We start from the raw sequence: 17,258 nt of genomic DNA, 5'->3' as shown, positions 1-17,258 counted from the left end.
TTTCCGATCCCCTTACCATGAAAAACCTAACGGGAGGTCTACACCTCTCGTTGTGGCAAATCGGAAGAAAAAAATGTCGTCAGGGACGTCCTTTTTGGACGTCTTTCACCTGAAAAAAAACCCCACTCCAAAGACGTTCTTTTCGGACGTCCTTCACTTAATAAAAACCTGTGCCGCCCGAAAGGAAGACGCCGCGCCGCTCACCCCCTCCACGGCCTGCTGCAGGAAGGCTCCGATGCGGTTCGATTGTGCAGTTGAGGACGTCCATCCAAAAAGACGTCCTTTTTTGGACGTCCTCCTCTCCCCCCCCCCCAGTAATTAATGAAACCCTAGAATCGGGCGTATCTGAGGTTCGGCGGTAGGGGGGGCAGGGGCTAGAGTGAGGGGGCACATTATAGCCCCCCATGGCCGCTGCCCCCCTACCGCTGTCAACCCTCCCCGCCTACCGCCATCAACCCTCCCCCGCCTACCGCTGTCACCTACCCCCCCCCCCCCCCCCCCGAGGTCCACTTCCTCCTGCCGGTGCCTTTAAAAATATTAGTTCAGCTGGCGGGGGACCCCAACCCCGCCAGCCCAGCCGAGGTTTTGTTTTAAGTTCTTCTTCTTCGTGCTGTTGAAAGCTGCAGCCTGCATCCCTTCCAGTTTTGGACGGAGTCTGACGTCGCAGCGAACCTCTGCAGGGGTAGGTGACGGCGACGCCGTGGGAGGGTTGACAGCGGTAGGGGGGTCCAGGGCGAAATCTGCGGGGGCCCAGGCCCCTGTGGCCCCACGCAGATACGCCCCTGCCTAGAATTCATTGAACCAACAGCTCAGTGGCATTGACGATTTTGTGAATGTGTCAAGGTTGAAGGAGGACACTTTGAACACAAATTTTGAATTAAATAAGAAAAAAAACTCAATTATACTGTATATTTTCAAAGGTCAAACTAAATGTTTTTTTCCACACACTATCAGGCTTATTTTCGAAAGAGAAGGGCGCCCATCTTCCGACACAAATCGGGAGATGGGCGTCCTTCTCTCAGGGTCGCCCAAATCGGCTCAGAGACTTCCAGGTCTCTCAGCTGAGTGAAGGACGTCCAAAAAGGCGTTTTTATTACTGGGGGGGGGGGGGGGAGGACGTCCAAAAAGGACGCCTTTTTGGATGGACGTCCTCAACTGCACTCTCCTGCTATGATCGAGCCACATCGGAGCCTTCCTGCAGCAGGCCGTGGAGGGGCTGAGCGGCACGGCGTCTTCCTTTCGGGCGGCACAGAGGCGTATTTGGCATGCGCAGAGCAGCCAGCATAACGCTTGACTGCTCTGCGTATGCTTGACTGGCCGACTGTTTACCGATGGAATAGAGAATGCAAGTGAGCTACAACGAGCAGCTCATTTGCATTCCTTTTCCTTGATGCATGCCCGTTCCTTACCGATTCGCTAAGGGAATCGGTAAGGGAAGGGCTTTAACAATTTTTTAGTGCATTTTGGCCTAAGTCATTAAAGCATGACTGGTTTAATTTTTACTGATTATCTTTAGTTGAATTTATCCAAATCAAACAGCAAAGTTTTCAGCTGGAAATTTGGCTAAATCTAGTCAGGTGTTTTCATGTGGTTTAGGTGTACAAAGCTGGTAATATTAATTTAAAAAATAATGTTGGGTGTAGATTTTGTTTCTTGCTGTTCACTTTTCCAATTCATCTATATGTTATGTAATGGTAATTCTTTCTTCTTTCAGGTTTGGACTTAGCAACAGATTTGAAGCAGAATTTCCTTCTTCTCTAACTGGAAAGGCGAGTGCTTGTAATATCAATTCAGAATGCTTAATTGCTAAAAACGTCCTCTGCGTCGGCTACAGATTTAGGGGGAGAATTATCAACCTGGGCTGCCATTAAGATAGGTCACATTTTATGCAATGAGATCTAATAACCCAGGTTAAACAGTAAAATAACCCATCTTAACGGTAGCCCACATTAATAACTTCCCCTTTTTGTGCATTGCACATACTTGCTATGGGTATATAGCCAGTTTATGTAGATTAATAAGGTAATCAGAGCAACCTTGATTAACTGAACTTTTCTCAACATGCAACTGATTCCTGTTTTTTTTTAACTTTGTCTTCAGTGGACCTGTACTTTCCCAAAAATGTTGAGACTGTAAGGCATGCATGCTGCCATTAAATAGTGGATTTTTTAAATAATGGATAGCTGCTGCTGCCACCAAGCAGATTTGTACTACTGAGTTTTTATGTTAGCACATTTTAATTGAATTAAGATTTATATCCTGCCTAAACATAAAAGCTCCAGGTGGAATATAATGATAAATATTCAAACAAAATATAAATCCAGTAGTATTTTTACTTGTATTGCCTAAGTAAAAATATTTTAAAGAAGGTACTTTAATATTAAAGTCCTTTTGAGAATGCAAATTCCTTTTTGGAACATATACAAAAATAAATTCTATAGTGTCCCATAGATCAGTCCAGAGACTGATGAGTTATGTCTCTCTGCCAGAAGATGGAGATAGAGAGAACTTCTGAGGTTCACTATATGTGGTCATGTGCAACCACCCAAACCTCAGTATTCTCTCTATCTAGCAGGTGGAGGATCATAACTGTGCAGCTCTGGTTTCTGGGGTTTTCACCCGTTCCCTCAGGGTGGTGAGTGTTCCCTTAGGGTGGTGAGCAGGGTACACCTGTTGGGGCCAGGTCCCTCCGTTCTCTCCAGCTCCACGTGAGTCAGTGCCTTTCTTCTGTCTGAAGGTGAAAAAAAACACACTGGAACTCACAGTAAGCAGGGCTTCATTCCCTCTTGTGGCTGTGGGGAGTGTGTGTGCTAGGCGCAGTGTTGGGTCCTGGTGATTCTAGTGGCGATTCCTTCTGCAACAGTGAAGCATTGCTCCCGATGTGGAAGCCGGAGAGCAGCGTCGAGAGTTTGTTTATCTTGCCCTCGCGGTTCATTAAATGGAGAGCATTTGGCCGAGATATGGGGCCATTCCCTCTCGGGAGAGCAGGTAGAGGAGTCGGCGGCAGCTTTGGCGGGCTCCTCCGGCCTTCCTTCTCCCCACCTTGCAGCAGATGATTTTGATGCTGGGATCTTTGGTGGTGGCCGCCCTTCCCAGCTTTTTAACGCGCGCATCAGCAGACGTTTTTTATCTGTGCCAACTACGGGAGACTTCAGGGAGCGCCGGCTCCCAGTGCTTTGGCGCACCTCGTTTCTTTCACCGTTCCTCCTGGGCAGTCCTCTCCTGGCACTATTTTGGGCCCTTCTCCACGTGGGCCACTCCTGGCTGCCACCGCGGCTGAAGGGCCTCATGCTGATTCGGTGCCTGGGTCATTTCTTCTGGAGCCAGAGTTACCTAGATGGGGGGTCAGAGATTTTGAAGCAGCTGAAACTCCCTTTCCCCCTGAGTTTGTGCTTTTGATGCACAAAACCTTTCTCCTCAAGCGTTCTGGGGGGTCCGCTACTGCAGCTCCTGTGGCCCCCTCGGGCGGGGGGGGGGTTAGCTGCGTCCCCTCCTTTGCTGGCTAAGCGGTCACGTTTAGAGGCGCAAAACTTTGATGTTGCTTCGCTGACTTCAGAGGTAGATGATGGCCAATTGTCATGTGTCTCCTGGCTGGCCAGGTTGGATTCACTGGAAGATGGCGAATTGCCACCGGAGGGGAATATGTTTTTGGGTGGGTTGGGGGAAATGAGGGGAGGGTGGAGGTAGTGCCACACAAAATGTTGCAGTCCTAATGCTGAATTAGTCCCACTCCCCTCAACTGCCAATATGATTTCCTTACTCTGTCTAACCCCCACCCCCCCCCCGGTAAGCAAATTGTACTGAAGAAAAAATGTATGAATAGTTGCTTAAGATTTAAAAGTCCATGGGGGGGACTTCCGGTGGAGCTGCCGGTCAAGATGGCCGTCGCGAGCTGAGCTCCTGAAGAAGAAGACTGGGATCCCACCAGAAATAGTATTATCGGCCCCCAAATTATGTGAGAAGAGAGAGCAACAGGAAGCGGAATACTTACTGTATGCTTCAGAATATCGTAAGTTGCACCCGGTTCGAATGAGGAGAAAAATTTTGATAAACGCTTGCCTGCTCGTGCCCGCGTGGAATCGCGATTGGTAACAGCCGGAAGACATATGCCAGAAGTAAAAAGAGCTGTGTAAGGAGGCTGAAGTGACGGTAAAATACCCACACTCGCTATAGCGAGCAAATACCGGAGCGGCAAATCAGAGGGGCAACTAAAGGGGCGAGCAAGCAATGAGACGCATGGGAGAGAGAGACGGAAGCCAAGACAAATAGCGAAGTGCGCACGAGGGGAGCGGCAGAGAGGGGGATTAGGCCAAACGTTTGGCTCCCACATGTGCTCCTCAAGCTGATCCGCGGAGGAAGAGGCTAGCGGTAAGAAAAGAGCTGTACTCAGTTGCTCACGCTGACCAGACCAGATAAATTACCAATAAAAAAGAATAAAACTTTATTGAGACTGTAAAGGCAGGGTAGACCTATACACTCCTGGAAAGAAAACACGTATACAGGTTACCCTAGAACTATTACATGGCGACCAGAAGCACCAAGAAAGAGATGGAAAAAAACAAGAACGGAGGAACAAAGATGGCAGATAAGAGCTTTCAGTCATCACCGTCGATCAGCTCTGCTTGGGCGTCAGAAATTGTAACAGAAGTTAAAGCTGCTGTGGAGGACACCATGAACCATAAGCTCCAACAAATTATAGATAAACTTGAAAGAATGGATCAAAGAATCACCACTTTTACCACGGAAATTCAGGAGGTTCAACAGAGGTTGGGGGTCGTGGAAGACTCTTCGCAGGACATGTCTAAGTCAATTGAACACCTCCAAAAAACGATTTCAAACTTGGAAGAAAAAGTGGATGATTTGGAGAATCGTTCTCGTAGGAACAATCTCCGCTTAGTAGGAATACCGGAATCGATAACCAATACAGAACTGCGGGGCTTCTTAGAGCCGTGGCTTATCAAGAATCTGCCTCAACCAGCTAAGAACGGACCACTTCAGATCGAGCGGGCTCATCGCCTGGGCCCGCGAAAGGAAGCAAATGCAAGGCCTAGAGTGGTCATTTTACGATTACTCCATTATCAGCATAAAATGGATGTGCTAGCAGCTCTTCGGCAAGGGAAGGCACTGGAAATAGACGGCCACAAGATACTGTGTTTTCAAGATTACTCTACCAAAGTTTCGTTTCAACGTAAACAGTATTCGCCAGTTTGTGGGAGACTACATATGATGAAGATCCGTTTTAGCTTATTATATCCAGCTAAATTGAGAATTCAACACAACGGCGCAGTAAAGTATTGTGACACAGTGGAAGCAGCCCAAGCATTTGCAGACAGGTTGGAAGCAGACAGACTAAATAATCCTGGAAACACCTGAACAAAGACCTAGAAGGAATAAAAAGAGCCTGAATGGAAGGAGGTGAAGAAGAAGAATTGGACAGATGAGTTATGATAATTTGTTCTTGTTGGGATAGATTGGTAATTAAACAGTTAATGGTTCCATTTGTAAAGATACAAGGGGGACGACAAACATTTAATGATATAATTCAATGGATTGGGTGGGATCCCGGATCCGGCGCACGGAAGTGAAGCACACAGGTGCTGTAAGATATGGAGGGGGCTTGGGGTGTGGGGGTGGGGGGAGGGTAGAGGGAGGGATAAAGAGGAATTTATGTTTCATGGTTGTGGAAGCACAGAACAAAGGAAATGTCATGTCAGACAAAGCATGTTTAAGAAATCTACTGTATAGTTATTGGTGGCGGGGGTATAGGCTGGGATGCCCCTTCCATCCACACAATGAACTATTAGAATCAGGGACTTTAGCCACAAAGAACACGCGGGATGACATTTAAAGTAGTGTCTTGGAATGTGGGAGGGATATCTTCACCGATAAAAAGACAGAAAATTCTACAGGAACTTTATAAGCAGAAAGTTACAATTGCATTGTTGCAAGAGACACATTTAAATGCCAAAGAACATGAGAAATTACGTCGCTGGTGGGTAGGTACCTACTACGAATCCCCGGCACAGGCCAAAAAAGCGGGGGTGATAATATTGATTAAGAAAGGGATACAGGTTGAGACCCACAAAATTATTGCCGATAAGGAAGGCAGGTTTGTGTTAGCACATTTAACAGTAGAACATCAACCAGTGGTTTTATGTACTGTCTATGCTCCAAATACATATGCTAAGGGATTTTATAAACAACTTCTACGACATCTAATAAGCTTTGAGGGAATTCCCCTGCTGGTGGGAGGGGACTTTAATGCGGTGGGAGATGCCACATTGGATAGGTCGCAAGGGGGAAGGAAGGGGTCGGGAGGGGAATCCAGAGGAATAGAAATGTTAAGTGAGGTCTTTGACCTGGTGGATGTGTGGAGAACACTACATCCATCGGAGCGTGACTATACGCACTTGTGTCGGGCGCATGGCACCATGTCAAGAATAGATTATATATTTATTTCTCGACCCCTTTTTACACAAATTCGTGCAGCGGACATAGGCCCTATTAAAATATCAGATCATGCTATGGTAACAGTAATGTGGGAAGCATTAGAAAGAAGACCTGGTTTGTTTCAATGGAAATTCCCTCCTCGATTATATAAAGACCAGAACTTTAAAGAGTTCATACTAAAAAAATATAAACAATTTCTAGACGCTAATCAGGCACACCAGACGACTCCAATACTTTATTGGGATACGGCCAAGGCCGTACTTAGAGGGGAGACAATTGCATACACGAGCCAACAAAAAAAAATATGGGAGAAGGAACAGCTTCGGCTAGAAAAAGAAATAACAAGGGTTAGGCGTGAATATGGGCGGCATCATAATATAACACTAAAAGCCCAACTTTTGGAATTGCAACAAACACTGAACGAGAGGTTACATTGCAGAGCAAAAAAAAATTATGCTTACTATAGATATCAATTATATAAATATGCCAATAAAAGTGGGAGAATGTTAGCCAAACTGACAAAGTCTCAGCAGGGTCCTTATAAGATAAAAGCATTGAAATCAGTTAATGGAATATTAGAAAACGAGGATTTTCAAATCAATAAAATTATGCAAGAATACTATAAGAATCTATATGCCATTCCAGACCCACCAGCAGTAGACAGTGAGATCTATTTTGCGGGACAGGTTCTACCACAAATAGAAGTATCAGGTTTAACTATGCTAAATGCCCCCATAGAAGTAGAAGAAGTCTCATGGGCTATACAGCAGGGACCGCTGGGTAAAGCCCCGGGCCCGGATGGATACAGAGGAGAATTTTACAAACTACTAAAAGACGACATAGTAACACCACTTACATCAATGTTTAATGCCATAGTACAGGAGAAACAAATGCCCTCCTCTTTGAGAACAGCACAAATTATAGTAATTCCAAAGCCAGGGAGAGATACCCAGAAACCTGAATCTTATAGGCCCATATCGCTGCTTAATTATGAAGCTAAATTATTGGCTAAAGTCTTGGCAAATCGCCTATCTCGAATATTGCCAGATCTAATTGAGGAATCTCAGGTAGGATTTGTGCAGGGTAGAACCATCACCAAAAACATGAGGAAGATTTTGACAACATTGGAGGAAACATCCAAGCAGGGTATATCATCGGTACTAGTCAGTTTCGACGCCGAAAAGGCGTTCGATAGAGTGGTATGGGGATTTTTATTTGGAACTTTAGACGCCTACGGTATAAAGGGGTTTTTTCAAGATGCGATTCAAGCTTTATATTATTCGCCACAAGCTCAGGTAGGGGTCAACGGTATTGTGTCCTCACCGTTTCCCATAAATCGGGGGACAAGGCAGGGATGCCCATTGTCACCCCTGTTGTTTGTTCTTACTCTGGACCCATTGATAAGGGATATACAGAGAACACCGGATATACATGGCATTCAGGTGGGATCAGAAACTTTCAAAATAGCAGCCTTTGCAGATGATTTGCTAGCCCACGTAATTCAGCCGGAGACATCGCTGCCGGCTCTCTTAGAGTGTATGGCAGAGTATGGCGATTTCTCTGGTTTTAAACTCAACCTCGATAAATCTGAAGTTTTGCAGAGAGAGGGAGACCAAATCAGAGAAAGGTTGAGACATTTACCATTGAGATGGGCAGAGGAATCTTTTAGATACTTAGGGATACGCTTAACAATGGATACCACGAAAATTTATACAATTAATGTGGTAAAACATTTACAAGATACTAGACAGTCTATGGAACGATGGAATCTCTTACCGATATCATTAATGGGCCGAATAAATCTATTTAAAATGATTATATTCCCCAGATGGCTTTATTTGTTGCAAGTGCTACCTATATACATAAATAGTAAGGATTCACGACAGTTGAATAAGATTTGTCGGGGATTTCTATGGGGAGGGAAGAAACCCAAGGTGCGATTTGATCACTTGACTGACGGGTGGGCACGGGGGGGATTGGGATTACCCTGTATTAAAAGGTACAACCAGGCATGCCTTACGAGACATCTCAGAGACTGGCTCTGCAATACTACTCAGTATACACCATTGAGATGGGAACGGGCACTATTTAGGCCCTGGCATTTGAATTTCTTGTTACATGCAAAAACAAAAAGCTTACCGGGATGGGCCAGAAGCAGTATAATGCTTCAGCCTTTGAGGAAGATATGGAGAGTAGTAATGCAATCTTGGCAATATAATCCCAATGTTAGCGATCAACTCCCACTGTGTGGGAATGGAGATTTCCCACCTGGGTTGGAAAAGGGGCTATTCGAGAACTGGTCGACACAGGGCATCACCTTATTAGAACACTTAGTAAATGAAGAGGGAGTTCTATATAGCTTCAATGACATGAGGCAGAGATTATCACTAAACACTAAAGATCATTATAATTATAGGCAATTACATCACTACTGGTTTAGCATGGATCAAACTGCTTTGGGTACAAGACTGGGATCCAAGATCCGGGATTTTTTGAAAGGGGACGAGCGAGGGCAGGTGTCTGTATCAGGTTTGCACAAAGCATGGGTGAGTCTGAGCCCCCCCCGTAAATATGAGTCACTTGAAAAATTATGGAGCAAAGACCTAGGATATGAGTTGACAGGTATAGATTTTGTAAAATTGATAAAAGAAATCCCGGGGCAAGTAGGTGGGGCGGATCTACAAGAGAGTCAATACAGGGTAATTCACAGGGGATATATATCGCAATCACAAGCAGTAAAAGCAGGATGGACAACAGATGTACAATGCCCAAAATGTCATGAAAACAACAATACATTTTTCCATGCATTTTGGCGATGCGCTAGAATACAACACTTTTGGAAATTGTTACAGACATATTTTGAAAAACTCCTGGGACATAGATTGTTACCCTCATGGAGGGGAGTGCTTTTGAACAAAAGAAATGCGTATGGGATTTCTGATAAAGATCAAGAGCTATTTTTATGTAAGGCCTATGCAGTGGGAAAAAAATGTATACTTAAACACTGGTTGCAGGCTGAACCTCTATCCTATTGGTACTGGAGAAGTAGACTACATGAGTTAATGCTATGGGAAGCTAGAGAGGCATATAACGTTCCGAAGAAAAGGAAAATATTTGTTAAGATATGGTCAAGTTACTTACAATGTATCTCCCATAAGGCTAGGAGCGCAGTGCTTAACAGGCTGGGATCGTTATAAGCAGGGAAACAATCAGTAGACGTGGGATTTGCAATGGTTTATAAATGTAATAGACAGTGCTCATACCAACACCATGAAAAATAGTAATCAAAGATGAAAGGAATACTTTAGAGATTGAACACATGACACGAGCTAAAAGTTGTATTATTTTAATGTATGTTCAATACTATGTGGTTAACAAATAGTTGAAGACTGTTAAGAGCATATAGATACACCTGTGTACTGGAACTGTAATATATCTTTGTATATGCAGAAAGGGAAGGGGATTTTTGTTTGAAGTGTCATCAATAATAAACAAACGTTGAAATATAAGCCCGGGGGGGGGGGGGGGGGGGGGGAGGGGGAGAAAACGATGTTAAAAAACATTGATGATGCTGTTACGATGTAAGTATGCAAATGTGATTTGTTCTTATGTTTACGAAGAGTTTGAATTTTTTTTTTTTTGATTATGTTCACAATGTTTATTATCATCAATAAAAACCGTTGAAACATAAAAGTCCATGGGGGGAGATAAACTGAATTTATAAAAAGATTGTATATATAATCAAAGGCTTAAACAAAGACCTTATGTTTTTTTGTGTGACTTGGGTAATTTGCTAAAAAACATTTAAGGGAACTTTTTCATAACTCATTTTTTGTGTAGGGGAAGGAAGAGGTAAACAGTAGAGAACATTTGTTACACAGATGTAAGGCAGACACTGCTGTTATTGATTCCCAGCTGTTGAGCTCAAACTCAAGAACTTTTGAATAAGTATCTGTGGAAGAAACAAAAGTAAGATCGCAGTCAAGGTGATAACAGCACCTTAACAGATGAAGCCACCATCATAAGTGTACACGGTGTCCGAAAAAAAATGGACCCCCCCCCCCCCCCCCCCCGAAACATTTTTATAAATAATCCAAAAACTCCCTGCTTCTGCAGAAATTTCTGCCTGAAATTCAAAACATGTATGAGTACTTTATTTTAGATGGCACTCTAGCGCATCGAGCTGTGAAAACATATGAGCTCTTAATTAATGAAACCCTAGAATCGGGCGTATCTGAGGTTCGGCGGTAGGGGGGGCAGGAGCTAGAGTGAGGGGGCACATTATAGCCCCCCATGGCCGCCGCCCCCCTACCGCTGTCAACCCTCCCCCGCCTACCGCCATCAACCCTCCCCCGCCTACCGCTGTCACCTACCCCCCCCCCCCCCCCCCCCCCGAGGTCCACTTCCTCCTGCCGGTGCCTTTAAAAATATTAGTTCAGCTGGCGGGGGACCCCAACCCCGCCAGCCCAGCCGAGGTTTTGTTTTAAGTTCTTCTTCCTCGTGCTGTTGAAAGCTGCAGCCTGCATCCCTTCCAGTTTTGGACGGAGTCTGACGTCGCAGCGAACCTCGGCAGGGGTAGGTGACGGCGACGCCGTGGGAGGGTTGACAGCGGTAGGGGGGTCCAGGGCGAAATCTGCGGGGGCCCAGGCCCCTGTGGCCCCACGCAGATACGCCCCTGCCTAGAATTCATTGAACCAACAGCTCAGTGGCATTGACGATTTTGTGAATGTGTCAAGGTTGAAGGAGGACACTTTGAACACAAATTTTGAATTAAATAAGAAAAAAAACTCAATTATACTGTATATTTTCAAAGGTCAAACTAAATGTTTTTTTCCACACACTATCAGGCTTATTTTCGAAAGAGAAGGGCGCCCATCTTCCGACACAAATCGGGAGATGGGCGTCCTTCTCTCAGGGTCGCCCAAATCAGCATAATCGAAAGCCGATTTTGGGCGTCCTCAACTGCTTTCTGTTGTGGGAGGTCACGGGGGCATGTTGGCACTGTAGCGAAGGCGGGACTGGGGCGTGATTAAGAGATAGGCGTCCTCAGCCAATAATGGAAAAAAGAAGGGCGTTCCTGATGAGCACTTGGCCGACTTTACTTGGTCCATTTTTTTCTTGCGACCAAGCCTGAAAAAGGTGCCCGAACTGTCCAGATGACCACCGGAGGGAATTGGGGATGACCTCCCCTTACTTCCCCAGTGGTCACCAAATCCCTCCCGCCCTAAAAATAAAACTTAAAAAATATTTTTTGCCAGCCTCTATGCCAGCCTCAAATGTCATACCCAGCTCCTTGACAGCAGTATGCAGGTCCCTGCAGCAGTTTTAGTGGGTGCAGTGCACTTCAGGCAGGCGGACCCAGGCCCATCCCCCCCCCCCCCCCCCCACCTGTTACACTTGTGGTGGTAAATGTGAGCCCTCCAAAACCCACCCGAAACCCACTGTACCCACATGTAGGTGCCCCCTTCACCCCTTAGGGCTATGGTAGTGTTGTACAGTTGTGGGGAGTGGCTTTTGGGGGGCTCAGCAGCGAAGGTAAGGGAGCTATGCACCTGGGAGCAATTTGTGAAGTCCACTGCAGTGCTCCCTAGGGTGCCCGGTTGGTGTCCTGGCATGTGAGGGGGACCAGTGCACTACTAATTCTGGCTCCTCCCACGACCAAAGGACTTGGATTTGGTCGTTTTTGAGATGGGCGTCCTCAGTTTCCATTATGGCTGGAAACCGGGGACGACCATCTCTAAGGTTGACCTAAATGTTGAGATTTGGGCGTCCCTGACCGTATTATCGAAACGAAAGATGGACGCCCATCTTGTTTCGATAATACGGGTTTCCCCGCCCCTTTGGGTGGCCGACCTGCGAGGACGCCCTCATGAAAACATGGGTGCCCTGTTCGATTATGCCCCTCTATGTATAGCTCACTTTAAAAATTATGTGTTAGATTCTTAATTCTAAATTGTTTTTTCATAGGTTGCACCTGAAGAATTTAAGGCCAGCATAAACAGAGTTAATAGCTGTCTTAAGAAGAACCTTCCAGTTAATGTTCGGTGGCTGCTTTGCGGTTGCTTATGCTGTTGCTGTACATTAGGTTGCAGTATGTGGCCTGTTGTTTGCCTCAGTAAAAGAGTAAGTTGTTTTTCTTAAATGTATTAAACAGGGTCTGATTGTGTACAACTATAGCGGTGATATTAAATTGATGATATATAGTTATCTGAATTGTTTGCATAATCCAACCACATTTCCTAAGGATGTATGGTTTTAGTTTTAATATTGAACTGTGGAAAATTGTCCTTAGTGCTGTCAGCTCATTAAACAAGAGGATAGGTTGTAGTCTAGGAAATGAAGGTAACGTGCAGTATCATTCCCTAAAGTCTTTCAACATAAAGAGAGGAGGAGTGGCTGTAACATAGCTTCTTTTTCATTAATGAGAGTAGCCTCATTATCCAAAGCAGTAATTTTCCAAACGGGTTTCACGGAACCCTGGGGTTCTGCAAACTCTCTTCAGGGGTTCCTCCGTTCTAGCTAGATAGGGCAGGGAGTGATCCTCAGTCGTTCCTACCCATACCGACTCTGCTGACAAAATGGCTGATGAGACTTTCGCTAAAGTTTCTGGCAGCCATTGTGAGATTGGAGCCAACATGGGCAGGAACAACTGAGGGTCGCTTCTGCCCCCCTGTAAACCAGCAATATAGTAGGCTTGGGTGGGTGGGGGTCTGTGTGGTTCCGAGAAAGAGGGGGGGGGGCTCTATGTATGGGGGGAAGGAGTAGGGTTCTTTTGTGTATGAAAAATATTTTAGGGGTTCCACCATAGAAAAAAGTTTGGGAATCGTGTGATCCAGAGGAATGTGAATGCCTATTAGTTATTACTATTAGTTATAGTGCCCTTTGTAGCATAGTAACATAGTAGATGATGGCAGATAAAGATCTGTACAGTCCTTCAAGTCTGCCCAACAAAATAAACTCATTACATATAAGTAATGCCATACTGGGAAAAGACTAAGGGTCCATCGAGCCCAGCATCCTGTCCACGACAGCGGCCAATCCAGGCCAAGGGCACCTGGCAAGCTTCCCAAATGTACAAACATTCTATACATGTTATTCCTGGAATTTTGGAGTTTTCCAAGTCCGTTTAGTAGCGGTTTATGGACTTGTCCTTTAGGAAACCGTCCAACCCCTTTTTAAACTCTGCTAAGCTAACCGCCTTCACCACTTTCTCCGGCAACGAATTCCAGAGTTTAATTACACGCTGGGTGAAGAAAAATTTTCTCCGATTTGTTTTAAATTTACTACACTGTAGTTTCATCGCATGCCCCCTAGTCCTAGTATTTTTAGAAAGCGTGAACGGACGCTTCACATCCACCTGTTCCACTCCACTCATTATTTTATATACCTCTATCATGTCTCCCCTCAGCCGTCTCTTCTCCAAGCTGTATAACCCTAGCCTCCTTAGTCTTTCTTCATAGGGAAGTCGTCCCATCCCCGCTATCATTTTAGTCGCCCTTCGCTGCACCTTTTCCAGTTCTACTATATCTTTCTTGAGATGCGGCGACCAGAATTGAACACAATACTCAAGGTGCGGTCGCACCATGGAGCGATACAACGGCATTATAACATCCTCACACCTGTTTTCCATACCTTTCCTGATAATACCCAACATTCTATTCGCTTTCTTAGCCGCAGCAGCACACTGAGCAGAAGGTTTCAGTGTGTTATCGACGACGACACCCAGATCCCTTTCTTGGTCCGTAACTCCTAACGTGGAACCTTGCATGACGTAGCTATAATTCGGGTTCTTTTTTCCCACATGCATCACCTTGCACTTGCTCACATTAAACATCATCTGCCATTTAGCCGCCCAGTCTCCCAGTCTCGTAAGGTCCTCTTGTAATTTTTCACAATCCTGTCGCGATTTAACGACTTTGAATAACTTTGTGTCATCAGCAAATTTAATTACCTCGCTAGTTACTCCCATCTCTAAATCATTTATAAATATATTAAAAAGCAGCGGTCCTAGCACGGACCCCTGAGGAACCCCACTAACTACCCTTCTCCATTGTGAATATCGCCCATTTAACCCCACTCTCTGTTTCCTATCCTTCAACCAGTTTTTAATCCACAATAGGACATTTCCTCCTAACCCATGACCCTCCAATTTCCTCTGTAGCCTTTCATGAGGTACCTTGTCAAACGCCTTTTGAAAATCCAGATACACAATATCAACCGACTCCCCTTTGTCCACATGTTTGTTCACTCCTTCAAAGAATTGAAGTAAATTGGTCAGGCAAGATTTCCCCACACAAAAGCCATGCTGACTTGGTCTCAGTAATCCATGTCCTCGGATGTGCTCTGTAATTTTGTTTTTGATAATAGCCTCTACCATTTTCCCCGGCACCGACGTCAGACTCACCGGTCTATAATTTCCCGGATCTCCCCTGGAGCCTTTTTAAAAAATGGGCGTTACATTGGCCACCCTCCAATCTTCCGGTACCACGCTCGATTTTAAGGATAAGTTGCATATCACTAGCAGTAGCTCCGCAAGCTTGTTTTTCAGTTCTATCAGTACTCTAGGATGAATACCATCCGGTCCAGGAGATTTGCTACTCTTCAGTTTGCCGAACTGCCCCATTACGTCCTCCAGGTTTACCGTGAAGTCAGTAAGTTTCTCCGACTCGTCCGCTTGAAATACCATTTCCGACACCGGTATCCCACCCAAATCTTCCTCGGTGAAGACCGAAGCAAAGAATTCATTCAGTCTCTCCGCTACGTCTTTGTCTTCCTTGATCGCCCCTTTTACCGCTCGGTCATCCAGCGGCCCAACCGATTCTTTTGCCGGCTTCCTGCTTTTAATATACCGAAAAAAAATTTTACTATGTTTTTTTGCCTCTAATGTTATCTTTTTTTCATACTCCCTCTTGGCCTTCTTAATCTGCGCCTTGCATTTGCTTTGACACTCCTTATGCTGTTTCTTGTTATTTTCAGACTGTTCCTTCTTCCATTTTCTGAAGGCGTTTCTTTTAGCCCTAATAGCTTCCTTCACCTCACTTTTCAACCAGGCCGGGTGTCTTTTGGACTTCCGTCTTTCTTTTCTAATTCGCGGAATATGTATGGCCTGGGCCTCCAGGATGGTATTTTTGAACAGCGTCCACGCCTGTTGTACAGTTTTTACTCTCTCAGTTGCCTCCCTTTTTTTTTTTTTACCGTTCTTCTCATTTTATCATAGTCTCCTTTTTTAAAGTTAAACGCTAACGTATTTGACTTTCTGTGTACAGTTACTTCAAGGTTGATGTCAAAACTGATCATATTATGGTCACTGTTATCAAGCGGCCCCAGTACCATAACGTCCCTCACCAGATCATGCGCTCCACTAAGGACCAAGTCTAGAATTTTTCCTTCTCTCGTCGGCTCCTGCACCAGTTGCTCCATAAAGCTGTCCTTGATTTCATCAAGGAATTGTATCTCTGTAGCGTGTCCCGATGTTACATTTACCCAGTCTATATTTGGATAATTGAAGTCACCCATTATTATCACATTGCCCATTTTGTTCGCGTCTCTGATTTCTTTTATCATTTCTGTGTCTACCTGCTCATCCTGGCGAGGCGGACGGTAGTACACTCCTATCACCATTTTTTTCCCTTTTATACATGGAATTTCAACCCACAGTGATTCAAAGGTGTGATTTGTGTCCTGCTGAATTTGTAATCTATCTGGTATGTGATAACTTCCTGTATATACCTGGTCTTGATTTCTCCTTGCCATTTCCAGGGCTTACACCGTAGAAGTCTGCCCAGCACTGGCCTTGCTCTAAAATTTCTGAAGTTGACATTGACGCCCTTGAAAACTCCACTCCAGCGCATCCAAATCTATTCAGCCATAATCAGGGCACAGACTGTAGACGTCAGCCCAGCACTGGCCTTGTTTTTCAACTTCTGAAGCTGAATCTGTCCAGCCACGATCAGAGCACAGACTGTAGAAGTTTGCACAGTACTGATTTTGCTTCCTAATTTCAGCTAAGCTTCTTTGGATCCATTCCTTCTAAACAGGATTCCTTTCTGTTTATCGCACGCATTTTTGAATTCCATTACAGTTTTCATCTCCACCACCTCCTAAGGGAGGACATTCCAGTTATCTATCATCCTTTCTGTGAAAAAATACTTCTTGACATTATTCCTGAGTCTGCCTCCTTTCAACCTCAATTCATGTCCTCTAGTTCTAGCATTCTAGCATATTCTCATCTCTGGAAAAGGTTTGTTTGCAGATTAATACCTTTCAAATATTTGTCCTCCAAGAATTTCTGTTGACATTGGCTTTCTAATTTTAGGCTTCTTTAGAGTGTCGGCCTCTGTAATTTTGTTGAGTGACTGAATTGCGCCTTGACCACCAGTCTTGTACCCATGCTCGTTATTTGCTTTTATTCCCGAGTATGAAGAGCTGAACTCATAAGTGAGTGGACACTTACAGGACTTGTTTTGCTGTCAAACATTTGGTTTGGATAAGAAGTTATATATTATCGTGGTGTCACAACATCATCCTTAGTCTGATCATTTTTTCATACCAGTTTTGCTAAGAAGTCCATGGTTTCAGAGAAACTGAGTCTTGATTTCTTTCATTGCTAGGAAATCAAGCTGCGCCCTTAGCAGATAACACAGATTTCCTTGTCACTTGCAGCAGATGAATCCAGGAACTAGTGGGTTAAGTCCGCCTACCAGCAGGTGGAGATAGAGATAAACTAAAGGCAGTGATGCCAGACGGCCAGCTCCTTCCTCAGTTAGTATGTCTCTATCTCAGCAGGTGGTGGACGGCTTTTTCTCCAG

At 44.9% G+C, this 17,258-nt stretch overlaps 1 protein-coding gene across 1 annotated transcript in view; it reads left to right on the top strand.

Moving 5' to 3' along the window:
- Positions 1-17,258, top strand: part of CHIC2 (cysteine rich hydrophobic domain 2) — a 99,340-nt gene that overhangs the window by 36,924 nt on the left and 45,158 nt on the right. The window contains exons 2-3 of the mRNA XM_030191390.1: positions 1,715-1,769; positions 12,418-12,573. Of these exons, the coding sequence (XP_030047250.1) occupies positions 1,715-1,769; positions 12,418-12,573 (211 nt within the window). The remainder of the gene's footprint in view (positions 1-1,714; positions 1,770-12,417; positions 12,574-17,258) is intronic.

This window comes from Microcaecilia unicolor, chromosome 2 (genome assembly GCF_901765095.1).
Source record: "Microcaecilia unicolor chromosome 2, aMicUni1.1, whole genome shotgun sequence".
Classification (NCBI taxonomy): domain Eukaryota; kingdom Metazoa; phylum Chordata; class Amphibia; order Gymnophiona; family Siphonopidae; genus Microcaecilia; species Microcaecilia unicolor.
Note: the sequence above shows the minus strand (reverse complement) of the source record. Positions and strands in the feature narration are given on the sequence as shown.